Below are 16,420 nucleotides of genomic sequence, written 5' to 3'. Positions count from 1 at the left end.
TGCGAGTGCGCAGGCGCTAGAGTGTATCTCTCTCACACACACATTTGTCTGTCAGTGTTGAGGAGCCTGGTGAAAAGACACAAGGTGAGTGGGTGGGGAGCACAGTAGCATCCTTGGGATAAATCATGTTCTAGGCATGGGCGGTGTTATATTACAGGGGAGTAAGTTTGCATGTGCTTGGTATGCAGCAGAGGTTGCATTGATGAAAAAAACGGGTTAAACCAAATCAGCCGTGATTTGACTGCAAATCTCGACAGTTATGTTGCTGCGTACGTAGCTTGCGTTACACACATATAACAATTGTTTATTTCATTAAGCATTTAAACAGTGTTTTCTTTTTTTTTTGTTAGCAGTATTATAATTTGTTTTACTTGTTATAGATAAATCAGGTTTGTAATATAATAGTTCAGTGTATAGAGTGCTTAGCCCTTGTGAACCCCTAGTCGATTACATCGCCATTAGCTTTTAGTTTCATCACTGCATTCAATTATACTTTATTACTTGACATAAAATAGTTATTCACGTAAAACCTACGATCCGAATTTTAATATTGCAGCATGATCCATTTCAGCTCCAGCAAGTCTAAGGGCTTGACTACTTACTTATAGACTTATAACTTATAGACCACTTCAAACTAGCAGCGCAGATATTGTAACAAAATGCCCCCAGTAGAGTGTTTTATGTATATACTGTATACAGTAGGTATACAGAGTTGTAGGTCCTGTGATCAAGGCTTCACAGAATGTGATAGAGAATGAAGCTTGTTTATGATTTTTATGGTATAACTGTACAAATAGTGGAACACAAATAATGTTTGTTTATCCAACATATTGTAAGACATCAGCCCGATATACGCTCTTTTGTACAGCGGTGTCGCGCTGTGCTTAGTGCGAGAGGTCCAAGGTTCGCGTCAGCCTTCCATCTGTGTGTGGATTGCCTCGCCCTGTGTGATGCGCCTGCCTGCGTTAACCGGGATCGCTACAATATTGTCTTCTTGACAGTAGGAAAAGAAGATGGCAACGTGTGTTATTGTATGTGCACAAATGCCACTCTACCAATATGGTATTATTTGAAAAGTCGAGTTTACTTTTTTTAAAATGTGCAATTTACAATTTAAACACTCTTGGACCTCTGTTGAAGAATCAATAATATTTCCTGTTATGTAGAGAAATGTCTTACAAAACTTTCTATTAAAAGTGTGTGTTTAAGCTGTGAGCCGGTTTGCTCTTTGTAATGGGATCAGAAATCAGATTCTAGTCCCTGTGTTAGGGTTAGGGTTAGGGTTAGCACATGGAGATGTTTATTGACACAAATTAAATGTGTGATAATAAAAGGTTGCTATGCCTTCATAAACACAGAATGTTCTTTGCATGCGTGAAGTATGGAGGTGTTTTTTTCTTCTTCTTTGTTACAGGCAATCCAGAATAATAATAAAAAAAGTTTACTCAGAAATATTTGGAGTGGGTTTAAAATGATGGGGAGTGGAGGTTACAGCAAACCACACCACATATGTTTGCTTAATGATAGCTAGTATCCAAAATGATTTCACACTGGTTTTAACCTTTGTTTTCTGTTTGTTAGTGTCCCCATCTGTGATCTGCAAAACATCCAGCTTCCAGACAGCTGAACCTTACTCCTTGGCAAAGTGTGTACAAATACTATGGAAGTTGGATACCCAGGGTTGTGTTTCTAGTGATGAAGTGTAAATTACCTTGTATAGGACCTGAAGCGAATTTGATCAATTAAAATATGAAATTCAATTATATTTTCGTTTAAAGTGATTTAAGGTCCACATAGTTTTTTTTTTTTTTAATGGGATCAGACAATGGTAATTTGTGAAGCGTAAAAACAATACGTACTTCTACTACAACTGAATTATTTTTGCTGTATATTAGATATTTTGATTACCCCGACCAAATAGATATAATTGTAGGATGTTTCAGTAGATTATAATAATCAAATCATTCATTTACAAATATCTAAAGATAATTACATACAATTGCTGGCAATACTTTGAAGCATAACTAAAAGTGCTGCACATTTCGTGACTGATTTTGATCACATTATTCAATTAAGAAAAATGTTCTCAGTCAGTCAAGTTGATTAAATATCCAGTGTCACGGACAACACTGAGAAAAGATATACTCTGGGGGGAAAAGTAATAAAACTCAACCAGTTTTCTGCGTTGTCGTCTTTTTATGGCTTTGGTTATTTATTTTCCACAAAGTAAAAATGATGTATGTTCTTGTGAGGCTGGCAGCTGGCTTTCTTCCAGACAGGAGCAGATTGCTGTTTGGGAGACAGATCCAGTGTAACTCCTGTAAGCTGCAACATTTACCTGCATCAGCACTTCAGCAATCCATGGATATCATTGAATTTCTCTGTTACTGGGAACTCCGTCAACATATTAATAAATCCAGGCTGGCACTAATATTATTATAATAGCTACCAGGGTCTTCTTGCAGGAAATACTGTGGTATCGATTGAAAGCTGCTTCTTTGCTGGCTCTGTAAATGATCGAATGTGTACAGTGACAGGCTGAACCATACATTTACGATGCACTTTAATAGAATATTTCTTAGGAGGTATGGGAGATGTCACTTTGATGGAGAAAAGTTGAGAGCAGTATGAACTGGAGGCAGTTTGATCTAGTCAGGGATATCAGTTTTTAATCAAATTATGGTTATTAAAAATAACCATTTGTCTGTTTAAATGACTACTACTGTTGTTACTTGATTTTAAAAATATCACAAAACTTTTAAAGAGTAAGTAGTTCGAAATTGATATTTTTTTTTATTTTCTGTGCTCTTCATGGTGTTGCAGTGAGTCTAAGATTGTTTAGCGGTGTTGAGCTGACAGAATGAGAGAATGGCTTCAGCTGAAGTGAGTGCAACACACGGGTTAACACTAGCCTGTGCTCTTAACCTTTGTGCTGTTTGCATGCTGAATGGTTCTTATAATGCCTCAAATACTGGCTGTGTTCAGGTGCTGCTCATCAGAGCTTCAAGCTGTCTGCCATTGATGTATGTAATGCAGGCTAGATCAGACATAATGTCTTTGTTGGTGTAAGAGCGAGCACCATCTAGTGATCTCTGAATTCGAGTTTCTCTCATGCAGTTAATCACCGTCATTATCTCCTGTCAGTTTAAGCCATTAGCTATGGTATGGGGCAGGACTTCCAATGTAAACAAAGCAAGGCTTTATTATTATTATTATTATTATTATTATTATTATTATTATTATTATTATTATTAATTAATGTATTTATTAGTTAGCAGACGCCTTTAGCCAGGGCGACTTACAGTTGTATACAAAGTAAAATACATATCAAGAATTACAGTACAATTAAGAGCAAGATACAAAATACAATGACTTCACTCCTAATAAGAGCAAATACAAAACACAGTACAATTTGATATCGGGGCAATTCAAGAGCAGATAACAGTGTTGATAGTTACATCAGGGTTAGATAGGAGTGCAAGTGAAATACAAAATACTAGAGACTGGGTTAAGTGCAGGATTAAATACAGTAAAATAGGGAGCAGGTAAGTGCAAGTTAAAATGCATCAGAGGCAGAGTGCTATATTGTCCAGAAGGGAACAGTTAAGTTTTACAAGTGTTGTCTGAAGAGCTGTGTCTTGAGGAGGCGCCGGAAGGTGGTCAGGGACTGGGCAGTCCTGACATCCGTACGAAGTTCGTTCCACCACTGCGGGGCAAGGGTGGAGAAGGAGCGGGCTCTGGAGGCAAGAGAGTAGTTAAATTCCTTGTTATTTTTACATTTACTACATATCTCTCATCGTTTACAACGTTGGTTGGAAAAGTCAATCAAATTTGGTACACATGCCAGCTAGTTCAACTAATGTAAAACGTAAATAATGAGGCGAAACCAATGCCTGAACAGGAATTTACTTTCTCACAAAATAAACAACTGTAGATATAAAACGTGGTTTTGTGTACTATGCTAGATGGTGGCATTCTGTTATATATGGGTTTAAATCCATCTCTTTCCCTCAAAGCCATTCTTTGCTGATCGAAGATTATTTAGCGATGTTGAGCTGTCAGAAGAGAAGGGCTGCAATTGAATTGAGTGCAGCACACAGGTGATTACTGAAACAATTAACAATCCCTTTACAAGTTAAATAAAACAGTCAAAGTTAATTCAAGTAATAATTCAGTGGCAGTCAAGTGGTTAATAGTAACCATTCCTGAGTTACTTTTCAAATATCCTGCAAACCAATCTACTGAACGATTGCACAATAAGTTTTTGTAGAAAGAGCATATGATTTACTACAGAAGCGTGCCAAAAAATGTCTACTATCCACCATCCAAGTGTTAACCTTAACCTGTCCCCCAGAAACACTTTGCCTCAAAGTGACATGTCTTACGTCCACAAGGGTTGAGTGTTGCAGGGGGAGAAGATAATGGTTACACTCTGTACCAGATGTACAGCACAATACTTAGAGCTTAGACATGGTACAAGGAGCTGTACTGAGGCCAGCTTTGCTGAGCTTTAAAATTTTTAGAACTCTTTAAAAGCTTTAGAACTAGGATCTGATGACTGAAACAGAAAATGATACAAAGTGGATCTAAACAACAACCAAACACAAACTGTTGCTATTTAATGCCCATTTCATGGTGCTCTTGTTGAGACTGGCTGCGGTCAAAAGGATATTCACAATCTTAATTGATAATTAGGGATTTAAACAATGGGCAAATCAGACCTGTTCCATGTTTCTCGACATATCCCCTTTTGAACTAATATTAGATTCATTTTCATAATGTAAAATTGTTATGTTTCATTTTTTTTTCATGTTTCCCATGCAGGAGACATTTGAAAACATACAGTATGTCTGTTGAGAAGCGCCTTGCGTTTTCCATTGTGCAGTTTCTACGAGATCAAACACAGTCAGAGACTTTGAATTCAGACGAACAGGAAAGCCTTGAAGGTAGGTGTGGCAGTGTGCTACGCCCCTGTGTGCATTTTGTGTTATATGTTGTGTGTGGTGTGTTAATGTTGGTGTATAGATATTGGTGCGCGGGATATATGTGGGTCTATGTAGCACGAGTGATTTAAAATATATAGCTGTATTTAGGCACAGGGATTGCACTCCACTTCACCTGCATTTAAAGTATTTAATAATATATGGGGTTGCACAAATTAGTCCACATGCTGTCATTCAAGTGAATAATTAATTAGTAATTGAATCCCAGCACAACAGTGTATATGTACATTTCCCTCACTCAGGATTTTTGTGTTTTGGTGAGTGGAGAATGGGGGAGAGAGAAGGAGAAAGAGAAACTTATTTAAACAAACAACTGCTACGAGTGCTGGAGGGCACTGTACTTGTGTGTTTAGCATTCATCCACCGTTCATTCCACTGCTGATCGTGGACCAGCGACCCCTGTGGTCTGGCCGGGTGCCTGCGGGTTTCCCTGTAAGCTGCCCAGTGCAGTGTTGTCCTCCTACGCTGTAGCTCTGGGTTGACTGCATGACGGGCCTGCAGAGTGAAAAAATGCGGTCGGCTGACGGCACATGTTTCAGAGGACAGTGCGTGTTAGTCTTCACCACTCCCGAGTCAGTGTGGGGGTGGTAGCAGCGAGCTGAGCCCAAATACAATTGGCCATTTCAAATTGAAAGAAAAACAGGGTAAAATCAATTGGCGACTACTAACTTTTATACAAAAAAAAAAAAAAAAAAAAAAATGGATTTTGATGTTTCTGTCTCAATGCTGTTGTATAGCAGTTCTGGTCCGATTTGCTGTCTTTTAAACAAAAAATGTCTTCCTTCCATTAGCTAATTAAGTCTGGAAGTTCAGTGTTTCATTTGGGCCGGCATGCTGCCACGTTCACTTCTAGGTTAAAGGGATGGTTTGTATCATCAGCATGTTGTTCATGTGTAATTTGTTACCTGTCACTGTCCCATTATGTGTGTTCTCTTCTGTTGTTTCTGCACAGGCCATTATTTACTAGGCTTTATAACAAATGTAATTTAACCACTGAAAGACAAATTTCTGAAGCGCTAGAAATCACCACAAGGTAGTTTGTCTGACCCCTCTGCTACTTGTAGTGAGTGGAAAGTCTTTTGACAAAATTGCAGTGTTCCATTTTGCAATTTCTGTGAGAACAAACACAGTCAGAGACAGACAATACAGCTGCATATGGTCAATAATGAGTTTGACAAAGACAACTGCAGAACATGGTGGAGAACACAAATGCTAAGATATTAAACAGGTAAAAAAAAAAAAAATTAATAAAACGTACCCTACTTTATACTTTGTAAATAAGTGTTTTTATTATTATTCATTATGAATGCATTTGTTAAGTTGCCATACAGTGTCTGGAGACAACGTTCAAGATCAGCTCAGTGGACAGTCACCTAGCAGTTCCACAGCCTTTGACGGAAATATTCTTAAACTCTGTCTTCAAGGTAAGTCACATGTGCCCTTTGTACATCACTGCATGTCTTGAATCACCAATTGGTCTGCTTTCAGATTTAAATCTGTTGATGGTTTTCTATTAAAAGTGTTAGTCAAACAGTAACTAGAGGAAGCTCGTGGAGTTGTTCCTGGTTAGAAGTATTAAAGGAAAAACACCAGAAAATGTAGGCTCAAGCAAGCAGCATTATCTTTGTATGTCAGGCTTCAATACAGCACCCTTTCAGATCATTCAGAGTTTAAATATTCATTTATTTTAAAATCGTAAGTACTTGAAACCAATATTCCAAGTTCCACGTGTACTCCTTTGTATGTGTAGTAGCTGCAGGTATCCATCAGGTGAGGTATAGGCTCTTCTTATCTAGCATCATGGCACAGTCTCTGCTAAAACAGCACCATTCTCTTTTTTTTTGTCTCAGCGGTTCATATATTTAATTCTGGTTACACACAAGGCTTTTTTGAGCCCTGGCATTACTGTTCTTGTACGGAGAGGCCAGGCACCCAGCCTTTTAAAGTTAGAAGAGGCATGATTATTACAAAGGCAAACTCTTATTTATTCTTTTTTAAATCTGTTTTTATAGAATGATAATGTGTCTGTGCCAGAGATTTCTCCTGAAGATGCAGAAAGGGCAGAGCAGCTGAAAAATGCAGGTACATTATTAAACAAAACAATCATTAAAATTCTTTTCGATTTTAATTTTGTGAACCTGCCATTCATTTGTAGATTATAGAGTGCTCATGGCACTTGATTAATCTGATCTGAGGTTTAGTGCTGAGGGATGGGAGGTTCATATTCCCGCTTATTCAGGAAAGTTGCTTGTCTTGCCTAAACCCCACTACATTATAAAATGTTACAGTTTTAAGTGTGGATTAATTGGGCTCCTCTACAATTATTTATATTACTAGAATTTCAAACCTAAAATTTGTATTGTGATTCTTTTAAGACTTATTTGTATACTTTTGTAGGAAACAATCACATGAAGGAAGAGAATTACAGCTCAGCTGTGGAGTGTTACACAAAAGCTATCAACCTGGACCTAAAGAACGCAGTGTATTACTGCAACAGGTGAACATGTGAGCAGAGCAATGCCTGTCTGTGTTGTTTACCAATAACATGTACAAAAAATGGCAGTAAAAACAAAAGCAAAAACAAACCTTTACAATAGCATGGCCAAAAATCAACAAGAGTTGTTGATTTATGCTACTGTTTTTTCTGTCTAGAGCTGCAGCTCACAGTAAACTAGGAAACTACACTGAAGCCACAAGTGACTGCGAGAAGGCTATAGAAATAGATCCAACCTACAGCAAAGCATATGGAAGGATGGGGTAAGTCACACACAGTCATCATACTGCATGTGTTCCAGATTTATCATCCTGTTCAGTCTGCCAACTTGATGACCACTTGTGACCAAATGACCTGCCTTCTGGGTCACTACTTCAGATAAATATCTGGGTTTATGGCTTGATTCTATTGAGATCGTGAATACCATACTGCACACCTTGTACATGCATGCAGAATAAATAATGTATTTTTATGTAGACATGGCAATGTTTTTTTTTTCCCCCATGAGGGACGCTCTCAATTTTCAAAACAATATTACCATTGATAGATAATGTTGGTGTACATGAGTGCTTCCCATACAACCTTGACGAAGTTGGTTCCTATTTACAATGGCGCTGCAATATTTATTTTCAGTGCAAATAACAATCAGTGTCGTTGTGTGTGTGTGTATACATATACAGTATATAATCAGTGGCGGCTGGTGAACTTTGAGAGGGGTGGGGCGTCGGAGAACCAACTCTTATTTTATCCCCCAACCATAACCCCCGTATTTCACCTCTCCCAAATACACGTGTAACATAAAAACATTGCATACTGCTTACACTCGATGTACTGGATTTAACTGTTCTTCAGTTATCCTCCCGTAATTGCTACTGTGCATTACATTACTGAAACGAAAGCCTGTGATATAAATGACCAGAGATACTAGGCTACTGATTTCTGTATATTCAAATAAATAGGCCTACAGAAGTAGTAGGCTGTGTAAATAACTAACGTTTGATATAAATACAGTATGAGTAACCATATCGCCCTATGCTTAAGTACTGCTTTTAGTGCAGAAGGAAAACAAATGTGGGGTACCAGGTTTAATCAGACAATAGATGACAAATTGTTGCGATTTATTTTCAGTGGCACTGGAACAATTTTTAAAGTGGGGGTGCTGAAACCATTAAAATAAACTGTAACCCCTGTATATGATGGAAGCCATGCAAAGCCAGGGGGTGCTGCCGCACCCCCAGTTCCAGTGCCCCCGTTTATTTTACTTTCTTTTTTGCAGGAGCATACTGTAGTTATGACATTAAAACACATTTCACCTATTTTAAAAGTGGCTTGATTGTTTAGCATACCATACTGTAGTCATGACAGCTATGCACTTTCATAACTGTCACTCCAGAGCTCATTGAAAACTTGCATTGCTTTTACCTGCTAAGAGCTCAGAAATCAGTACTGCGCATGTGCTCCAGGAGCAAAAGGCTTCAGCACCCCAGAACCAATTGGAAACGCAGGCTTCTGATCTGTTCCGCCCACCTCATTACTGTTGCGGCAGGGGTGAGAGGCAATGCATTGTGATGCAGGTTACAATTATTGGAATGTTAATAATAGTAGCTACCATTTAATTTAGATCATTGTTATTACTTATTAATTTAAACTGGTTTGGCGGAGCCCTTTGCTCCCGTATAGGTGAGCAGCCACTCTAATTTTATATATATCTATATATGGTGATAGTATATATATATATATATATTATATATTATATTGTATGATATATTACAGTACTGTGCAAAAGTTTTAGGCAGGTGTGAAAAAATGCTGTAAAGTAAGAATGCTTTCAAAAATAGACATGTTAATAGTTTATATTTATCCATTAACAAAATGCAAAGTGAGTGAACAGAAGAAAAATCTACATCAAATCAATATTTGATGTGACCACCCTTTGCCTTCAAAACAGCATCAGTTCTTCTAGGTACACTTGCACACAGTTTGTGAAGGAACTCGGCAGGTAGGTTGGCCCAAACGTCTTTGAGAACTAACCACAGTTCTTCTGTGGATTTAGGCAATCTCAGTTGCTTCTCTCTCTTCATGTAATCCCAGACAGATTCGATGATGTTGAAATCAGGGCTCTGTGGTGGCCATACCATCACTTCCAGGACTCCTTGTTCTTCTTTACGCTGAAGATAGTTCTTAATGACTTTCGCTGTATGTTTGGGGTCGGTGTCATGCTGCAGAATAAATTTGGGGCCAATCAGATGCCTCCCTGATGGTATTGCATGATGGATAAGTATCTGCCTGTACTTCTCAGCATTGAGGAGACCATTAATTCTGACCAAATCCCCAACTCCATTTTCAGAAATGCAGCCCCACACTTGCAAGAAACCTCCACCATGCTTCACTGTTGCCTGCAGACACTCATTCGTGTACCGCTCTCCAGCCCTTCGGCGAACAAACTGCCTTCTGCTACAGCCAAATATTTAAAATTTTGACTCATCAGTCCAGAGCACCTGCTGCCATTCTTCTGCAACCCAGTCGGCCTTGGCCTTTGCCTTTTTTCCACGTCGGAGGTATGGCTTTTTGGCCGCAAGTCTTCCGTGAAGGCCACTTCTGACCAGACTTCTCCGGACAGTAGATGGGTGTACCAGGGTCCCACTGTTTTCTGCCAATTCTAAGCTGATGGCACTGCTGGACGTCTTCCGATTGTGAAGAGAAGTAAGCATGATGTGTCTTTCATCTGCTGCAGTAAGTTTCCTTGGCCGACCACTGCGTCTACGGTCCTCAACGTTAACCGTTTCTTTGTGCTTCTTCAAAAGAGCTTGGACAGCAGATCTGGAAACCCCTGTCTGCCTTGAAATTTCTGCCTGGGAGAGACCTTGCTGATGCAGTATAACTACCTTGTGTCTTGTTGCTGTGCTCAGTCTTGCCATGGTGTATGACTTTTGACAGTAAACTCTTCAGCAACCTCACCTTGTTAGCTGAGTTTGGCTGTTCCTCACCCAGTTTTATTCCTCCTACACAGCTGTTTCTGTTTCAGTTAATGATTGTGTTTCAACCTACATATTGAATTGATGATCTTTAGCACCTGTTTGGTATAATTGTTTAATCATACACCTGACTATATGTCTACAAAATCCCTGACTTTGTGCAAGTGTACCTAGAAGAATTGATGCTATTTTGAAGGCAAAGGGTGGTCACACCAAATATGAATTTGATTTAGATTTTTCTTCTGTTCTCTCACTTTGCATTTTTTCACACTTGCCTAAAACTTTTGCACAGTACTCTGTGTGTGTGTGTGTGTGTGTGTGTGTATGCATGTAATATATAGTATATATATAATCCTTATCTTACTATATATATATATATATATATATATATATATATATATGTATATATGTGTGTGTGTGTGTGTGTGTGTGTGTGTGTACAAAATTGAAGGCATATGAAAGAAAATGTTTTTAAAAATGTGCACAAAGTTTAAAAGATTAAAAACTGAATACATATAGATCTATCTCTCTGTCTATCCATCTGTATCTCTGTCTATCTGTGTCTCTATCTCCGAGTTTCTAGGGTGGTTTAGTCCAGACAATGAACTGTAACTGAAACTAGATGATTCATACTGTATGCTGTGATACAGTACAACACAGGTGACACAGTAAATACAATTTGCATCTATTGTGCAGTTTGAATATTGTTTTGCAGGCAAATATTTCCCACCGGGTTGAGAATGTGTTGCCTGTGGGATGTGAATGTATGTGTAGGTGCATAACAATCAAACAGCCTTTGTGAAGTACTGGCAGCAAAATAACCGCCCAGGCCTCTGTACCCATTGACAGCCTTTTCATTTGTACCACAAACTATTAATTCAAGAAGAAATGGCAGACTACTATATAAGGACTTTCAGTTTTACCTGTTCACTGGAGCAGCAAAAAACAGCACATTACAGACAAATGCACACAGTCAAACCAGATTTCAGGCCTTACACCTCAGTAAGCAACTTGATTATATCAGTCTTTCCACCTCAGTTTGTTATTTCCGATTTTGTTCTTGATGTGAATTGTGTCACCTCAGGGCTGCAGCAAACTGTACATTTACTAGATAGATAGACAGACAGACAGACAGACAGACAGACAGACAGACAGACACGCTGCTTTATTAGTGGCGGTCATTATAAATGAACAGTGTGAGATACCTCGGTGTGTCTAACACCACAAGCAAGGTACTGGACATATCTATATAAAGAAATCAGTGAAAACTATTACAAAAATAAGGTGTTTTTTTTTTTGCAAAATGTGTTAATCCGAGACAGAAATGGTGTTTAAAACAACAACAACAACAACAAAAGCACAAACACAAACTGGCTTTGGAGGTCGGAGAAAAAAACCTTAAATTTTTAACAGCACAGTAATTATATTAATACCTTGCTTTCATGTTTTCTTGTATTGAACACGGTTAAACTGGGCAGTTTGTTTTATATGAAATGACAACGTTTAAAAAAGTGAAATTGAATTCCCAAAACACACCTTTTTTTATTTATGTGCAACTGAATCTATTTCATTTTTTTTCTGTCAGACTGGCCCTGACTGCTATAAATAATTACACAGAAGCTGCGACTTATTTCAAAAAGGCCCTGGTCCTGGATCCTGAAAACGACACGTATAAATCCAACTTGAAAATGGCAGAGCAGAAGCTGAAAGAAGCCTCCAGTCCAGTAAGTTTCAGTTCTGCACATCACGATGAGACACACAGAGCACACAGGGGGTTTGATCCAAAGCTTGGTCATTTATATTCAGTTAATCTACACTATAGAATCTACTACAAAGTAAATTTAAAAAAAAAGGAAACCACATTTTTGCATATTTACTTCAACGTTGTCATTTAGAGCAAAAAAGAAAGGTACTAACCAAGGTGTTCAAATAAAGCTTCTTTACAAGCTGACTGATGATACACTTCAATCCAGAACTTGTGCTCACCACAGTCTAGCTACAGCTTGACCATTGGACTGAGTTTCAACAGGAAGTGATTAGGTTCCAGACAGGAACAGAAACATTTAATCAGAAAATAAGAAATAATTTAAAACCTTGATTAGTTAAAATGCAAAACCAAAGTGGTTGACTGTTGGAAATTAGGAATGTAGAATAAATGTGGCTTTTGTATACATACGATTGAGGTTTTAAAAAAAAAAAAAAGATATGAAATTCATGGACCTTTTAAAATAATGTCAGCATAATACAGTCAGTGATTTTTGGTGAAAGATTAGCTGTAATCAGTTTCTTAATTAATAAATATATTTTATATAGCACCTTTCATAGTGGACCACCATCACAAAGCGCTTTACAAGATAGTGGGGAACAATGCATAATGAATTGAAATCTAAAATACTTGAATGTGTCTGTTGGCAGACTGGAACTGGACTGGGATTTGACATGGCAAGCCTCATAAATAACCCTGCCTTCATCACCATGGTAAGTGGGCTCACTGTGGACTAAAAAACCACTTTGTATGAATGTGAAACAAACATCGCTGTACTATACCATAGGTAGTTTGTAATCAATGCACAGAATACTGTAGCTCAAAACTACAGATCCATTTGAAAAATCACAGTGAAATCATTGATTTTGTATATGCACGTGCTAAAAATACTAACCTTTTATTTTTCAACTCAGCAGTAAATCGGTATGTTTTAAACTGGCAGCAAAAAGAGAGGCAAGAAATTAGACTGATTATTTAAATAAATAACCTATAAGACAAGGTTTTGGCTGTTTCATTAATAAAGGCATTGTCTGAATGTTTAATTTTTTATTAAAACAGAGGAATATTGCCCTGCTACAATATAGACCATAGTGATGTCATTAGAAAACAAGTTATACTGTATTATATTACCATGTGTACGTACAACATAGTTAGCTATATACACTATTTGTTGCCTTTATTTTCAGGCTGCAAGTGTAATGCAAAACCGACAAGTGCAACAGCTGTAAGTATTGGAATTTATTACTGTCATTGATTTTTTGTGTGTATAAATTTAAAATTCTACTTTCATATGAGATATAGTGAAATATGTATCTTTCGTTTTGCAAACAGCATGTCAGGAATGATGTCTAATGCAGTGGGAGGCCCAGCGGCTGGTGTTGGGGGTTTAACAGACTTGTCCAGCCTTATTGAAGCGTAAGTTTTTCTGATGACTCACAACCATATACAGTAACAATGGACTCCAAACAAAACATATGAAGCCACCACCCCTAATCACATTGTACTGTCTAAGACCTCAGTCTTGGATAAATTGTGTTGGGGTTAATCTCTTGTATTAAAAAGGTAGTTATTTCTAATCCTGTCTTGAACACTTTAGGTGCTCCATTTAAAATGTCAGTGTAACAGAAAGAAATTTACAAACAACTTGCACACTCCTTGAAATGGCTTTTAATGCTGTAGTAATGTTTTACCTTTTTTGTTTTGCTTCCCTGAGCAGATATAATTATGGGTGCCATTTAAATGATTAAAGTATTGCAAGGTATCTACATAGACTCCATAATTTACACATGAGCATTACCTTTCCAAGCATTATTTTTATTTCCAATGTCCCTTCCCTATAGGGGACAGCAGTTTGCACAGCAGATTCAGCAGCAGAACCCAGAACTGATAGAACAGCTGAGGAATCACATCCGCAGCAGGTCCTTCAGCGGCAGTGCAGAGGAACACTCCTGATCTACTGCAGGGATAGCAGCAGGCAAGCCATACTAACGTAATAGACTACATAGCCAAAAACTGAATTGTATTTAATGTGTGTTTATTTTTAAACAGTTCCCTTTTTACTTGTCGACATAAAACCAATGACAAAGGTGCCTTTGCTTGCTTGCGCTATGGACTCCTGTATGCAGGAAGGCATAGGGAGAAGTGGACACATGGTCAAACATGGCTGCCTTAGAGTAAGTAGCCGGGGTTCTGAAAGAGTTACACATCCCCACGTGTTGCTAAATTGTTTAAATAATGTACCTGTAATTTCTTTTCTTTAACATCTTGATAACTTTTTACACTTAACTTTTAAGTCTGTTTCAAAACTCTTTTCAAAATGGCCGCTCTAGTGCATTGAGAATGTAAAGATTATTGCCCACATTGTCAAACAGGTAACACAGCAGTTTACTATCCATGGTATCACACAGAAAAGAAACCAAAGCTTTCAGCCCCCCCCCCAGCGATTTAGAGGACAGATCTCAAAAACCCCAGTGCACTAGAGCAGCCATTTTGAAAAGAGCTTTGCAACAGACTTTAAAGTTCTAAGTGTAAAAAGTTGTCAGGATGTTAACGGAAAGAATTTAAATGACAGGTACGTTATTTAAACAGGCAACACGTGCTGATGTGGAGTGCTGTATTTTTCAGAGCCCTGCCACTTCCTCTTTTAAAGAAAGATGAAACCATTTTGAGATCTCCGTTCGAAATGGCAATATTGGTGCAACAACTGCAAGCCATTCAATCATTGCAGAAGTTCTACAAATTGAAGAGAACACTTAAAGACCGATCTTGAGCTAAATTTTGTTTTCCACATTGCAAATGAAAAAGGCCATAAAACAGATTGCATTTTCTATTACATGCATAATTTATTCCTGTGATATTTTAATATTTCAGTGTTAACTGTTTTATTTAGGAACACAGAGAGAGGTTGGAAAAGAACTGGGTTGTTATATGCTTAATATCAAATTCTTGGAGGGCATCACAATCAAGAGCGATGGATCAAATGGAAAAATGATGGAAGAAACGATGTTATTGTGACGAGCAGTTAAGAACTCTGACTGAATTAAGATTACTCTTTACAAAAGTGTTGCACTTATTTTACACAACTCTACATTTAACAGAGCAAACTAACATCACCACATTGCACTGGTATCATACTTAAACACATTTTGTATGTTTCAGCAATGTATTTAAGATGTATGCTGCTATTTACAGGCTTGCAACTATAGGCACCATGTATTAGCCTTGGTAGCATTATTTTTCAAAGTTTTTCCATGTTGGGAAATGTAGTTCAAGAAAGAAGACCGCAGCAGATGTCTTTATATAATTCCCTATATTTTAGGAACTATAAAGTGTGTATGTTACTGTAGTTATTCAGTCATGTTTGCTTACAGTGACTTTATTTTGCATGTTCCTTATGACCATTTGGATGCTTTCAGGAACGATTTGTATACTTCTACACTACAGAACAGGGTTTAATGTCTTGTCAAGCTCCAAGGTTACACAATTAAAGCTCGGTCACTACAAATAAAACAAACAAAAAAAAAAAACTGATCTAATGTGTTATTCTTTTAATCTGTGGGTTCTGTTCAGCTAAATACATTTTCAAAGCTATCCCCCCCCCCCCCCCCCCCCCCCCCCCCCACCCCCCTGTGACAACTGTAACGCCATTTCAAGTTTTGACGATTATAGCTATATGGAGGGACCAATGGAAGTTAAAGGCTTACCAATGTTACGGGGGCTTTGAGGGTTTACTTTGATGCAAGTGCCCCTGGGGTTTGAAAATGCACTAGTTCCTACATAAGTGCAATGCATCTAAAAGAGACAGGACACATCTCACTGCTACAGGAGCGCATGCAGACCATGCTGAGCACAACTGCTACAGAAATACAATTATCATTGTGGTTTTTTTTTAGTGGTTATGTATTTTCTCACTGCTACAATATATAAACAGGATGTCACTTAAAATCCATCTGAATTCCCAACCCAGGCATCAAACTGGCTCCAGGACCCATCTTAATGCAGAACATAATACATATACTTTACAGGGCAACTACAAAGTCTCATCTGTAAAGAACACATTTCACTCACTAATTGGAGGACAGAAATAAGATCAATGTTAGAATAGTAACATTTGGAATGGAGGTTTTTAATAAAATAAATTTTGTGAAATGCTTTCTTGTATAATGTACTAAACCATTTAGCA

General features: G+C 37.9%; 1 protein-coding gene across 1 annotated transcript; it reads left to right on the top strand.

The window, feature by feature from the left end:
- Positions 1 to 2: 2 nt before the first annotated feature.
- On the top strand, positions 3 to 15,764 carry LOC121316963 (small glutamine-rich tetratricopeptide repeat-containing protein beta-like). The gene is made up of 12 exons (XM_041252396.1): positions 3 to 84; positions 4,825 to 4,946; positions 6,324 to 6,427; positions 7,016 to 7,085; positions 7,401 to 7,500; positions 7,656 to 7,760; positions 12,058 to 12,196; positions 12,888 to 12,950; positions 13,425 to 13,462; positions 13,570 to 13,653; positions 14,079 to 14,212; positions 15,128 to 15,764. The coding sequence occupies exons 2-11, from the start codon at positions 4,847 to 4,849 to the stop codon at positions 14,188 to 14,190; spliced, it is 915 nt and encodes a 304-aa protein (XP_041108330.1). The 5' UTR covers positions 3 to 84; positions 4,825 to 4,846; the 3' UTR covers positions 14,191 to 14,212; positions 15,128 to 15,764.
- Positions 15,765 to 16,420: the final 656 nt, after the last annotated feature.

This window comes from Polyodon spathula, chromosome 1 (assembly GCF_017654505.1).
Source record: "Polyodon spathula isolate WHYD16114869_AA chromosome 1, ASM1765450v1, whole genome shotgun sequence".
Taxonomy (NCBI): domain Eukaryota; kingdom Metazoa; phylum Chordata; class Actinopteri; order Acipenseriformes; family Polyodontidae; genus Polyodon; species Polyodon spathula.
Note: the sequence above shows the minus strand (reverse complement) of the source record. Positions and strands in the feature narration are given on the sequence as shown.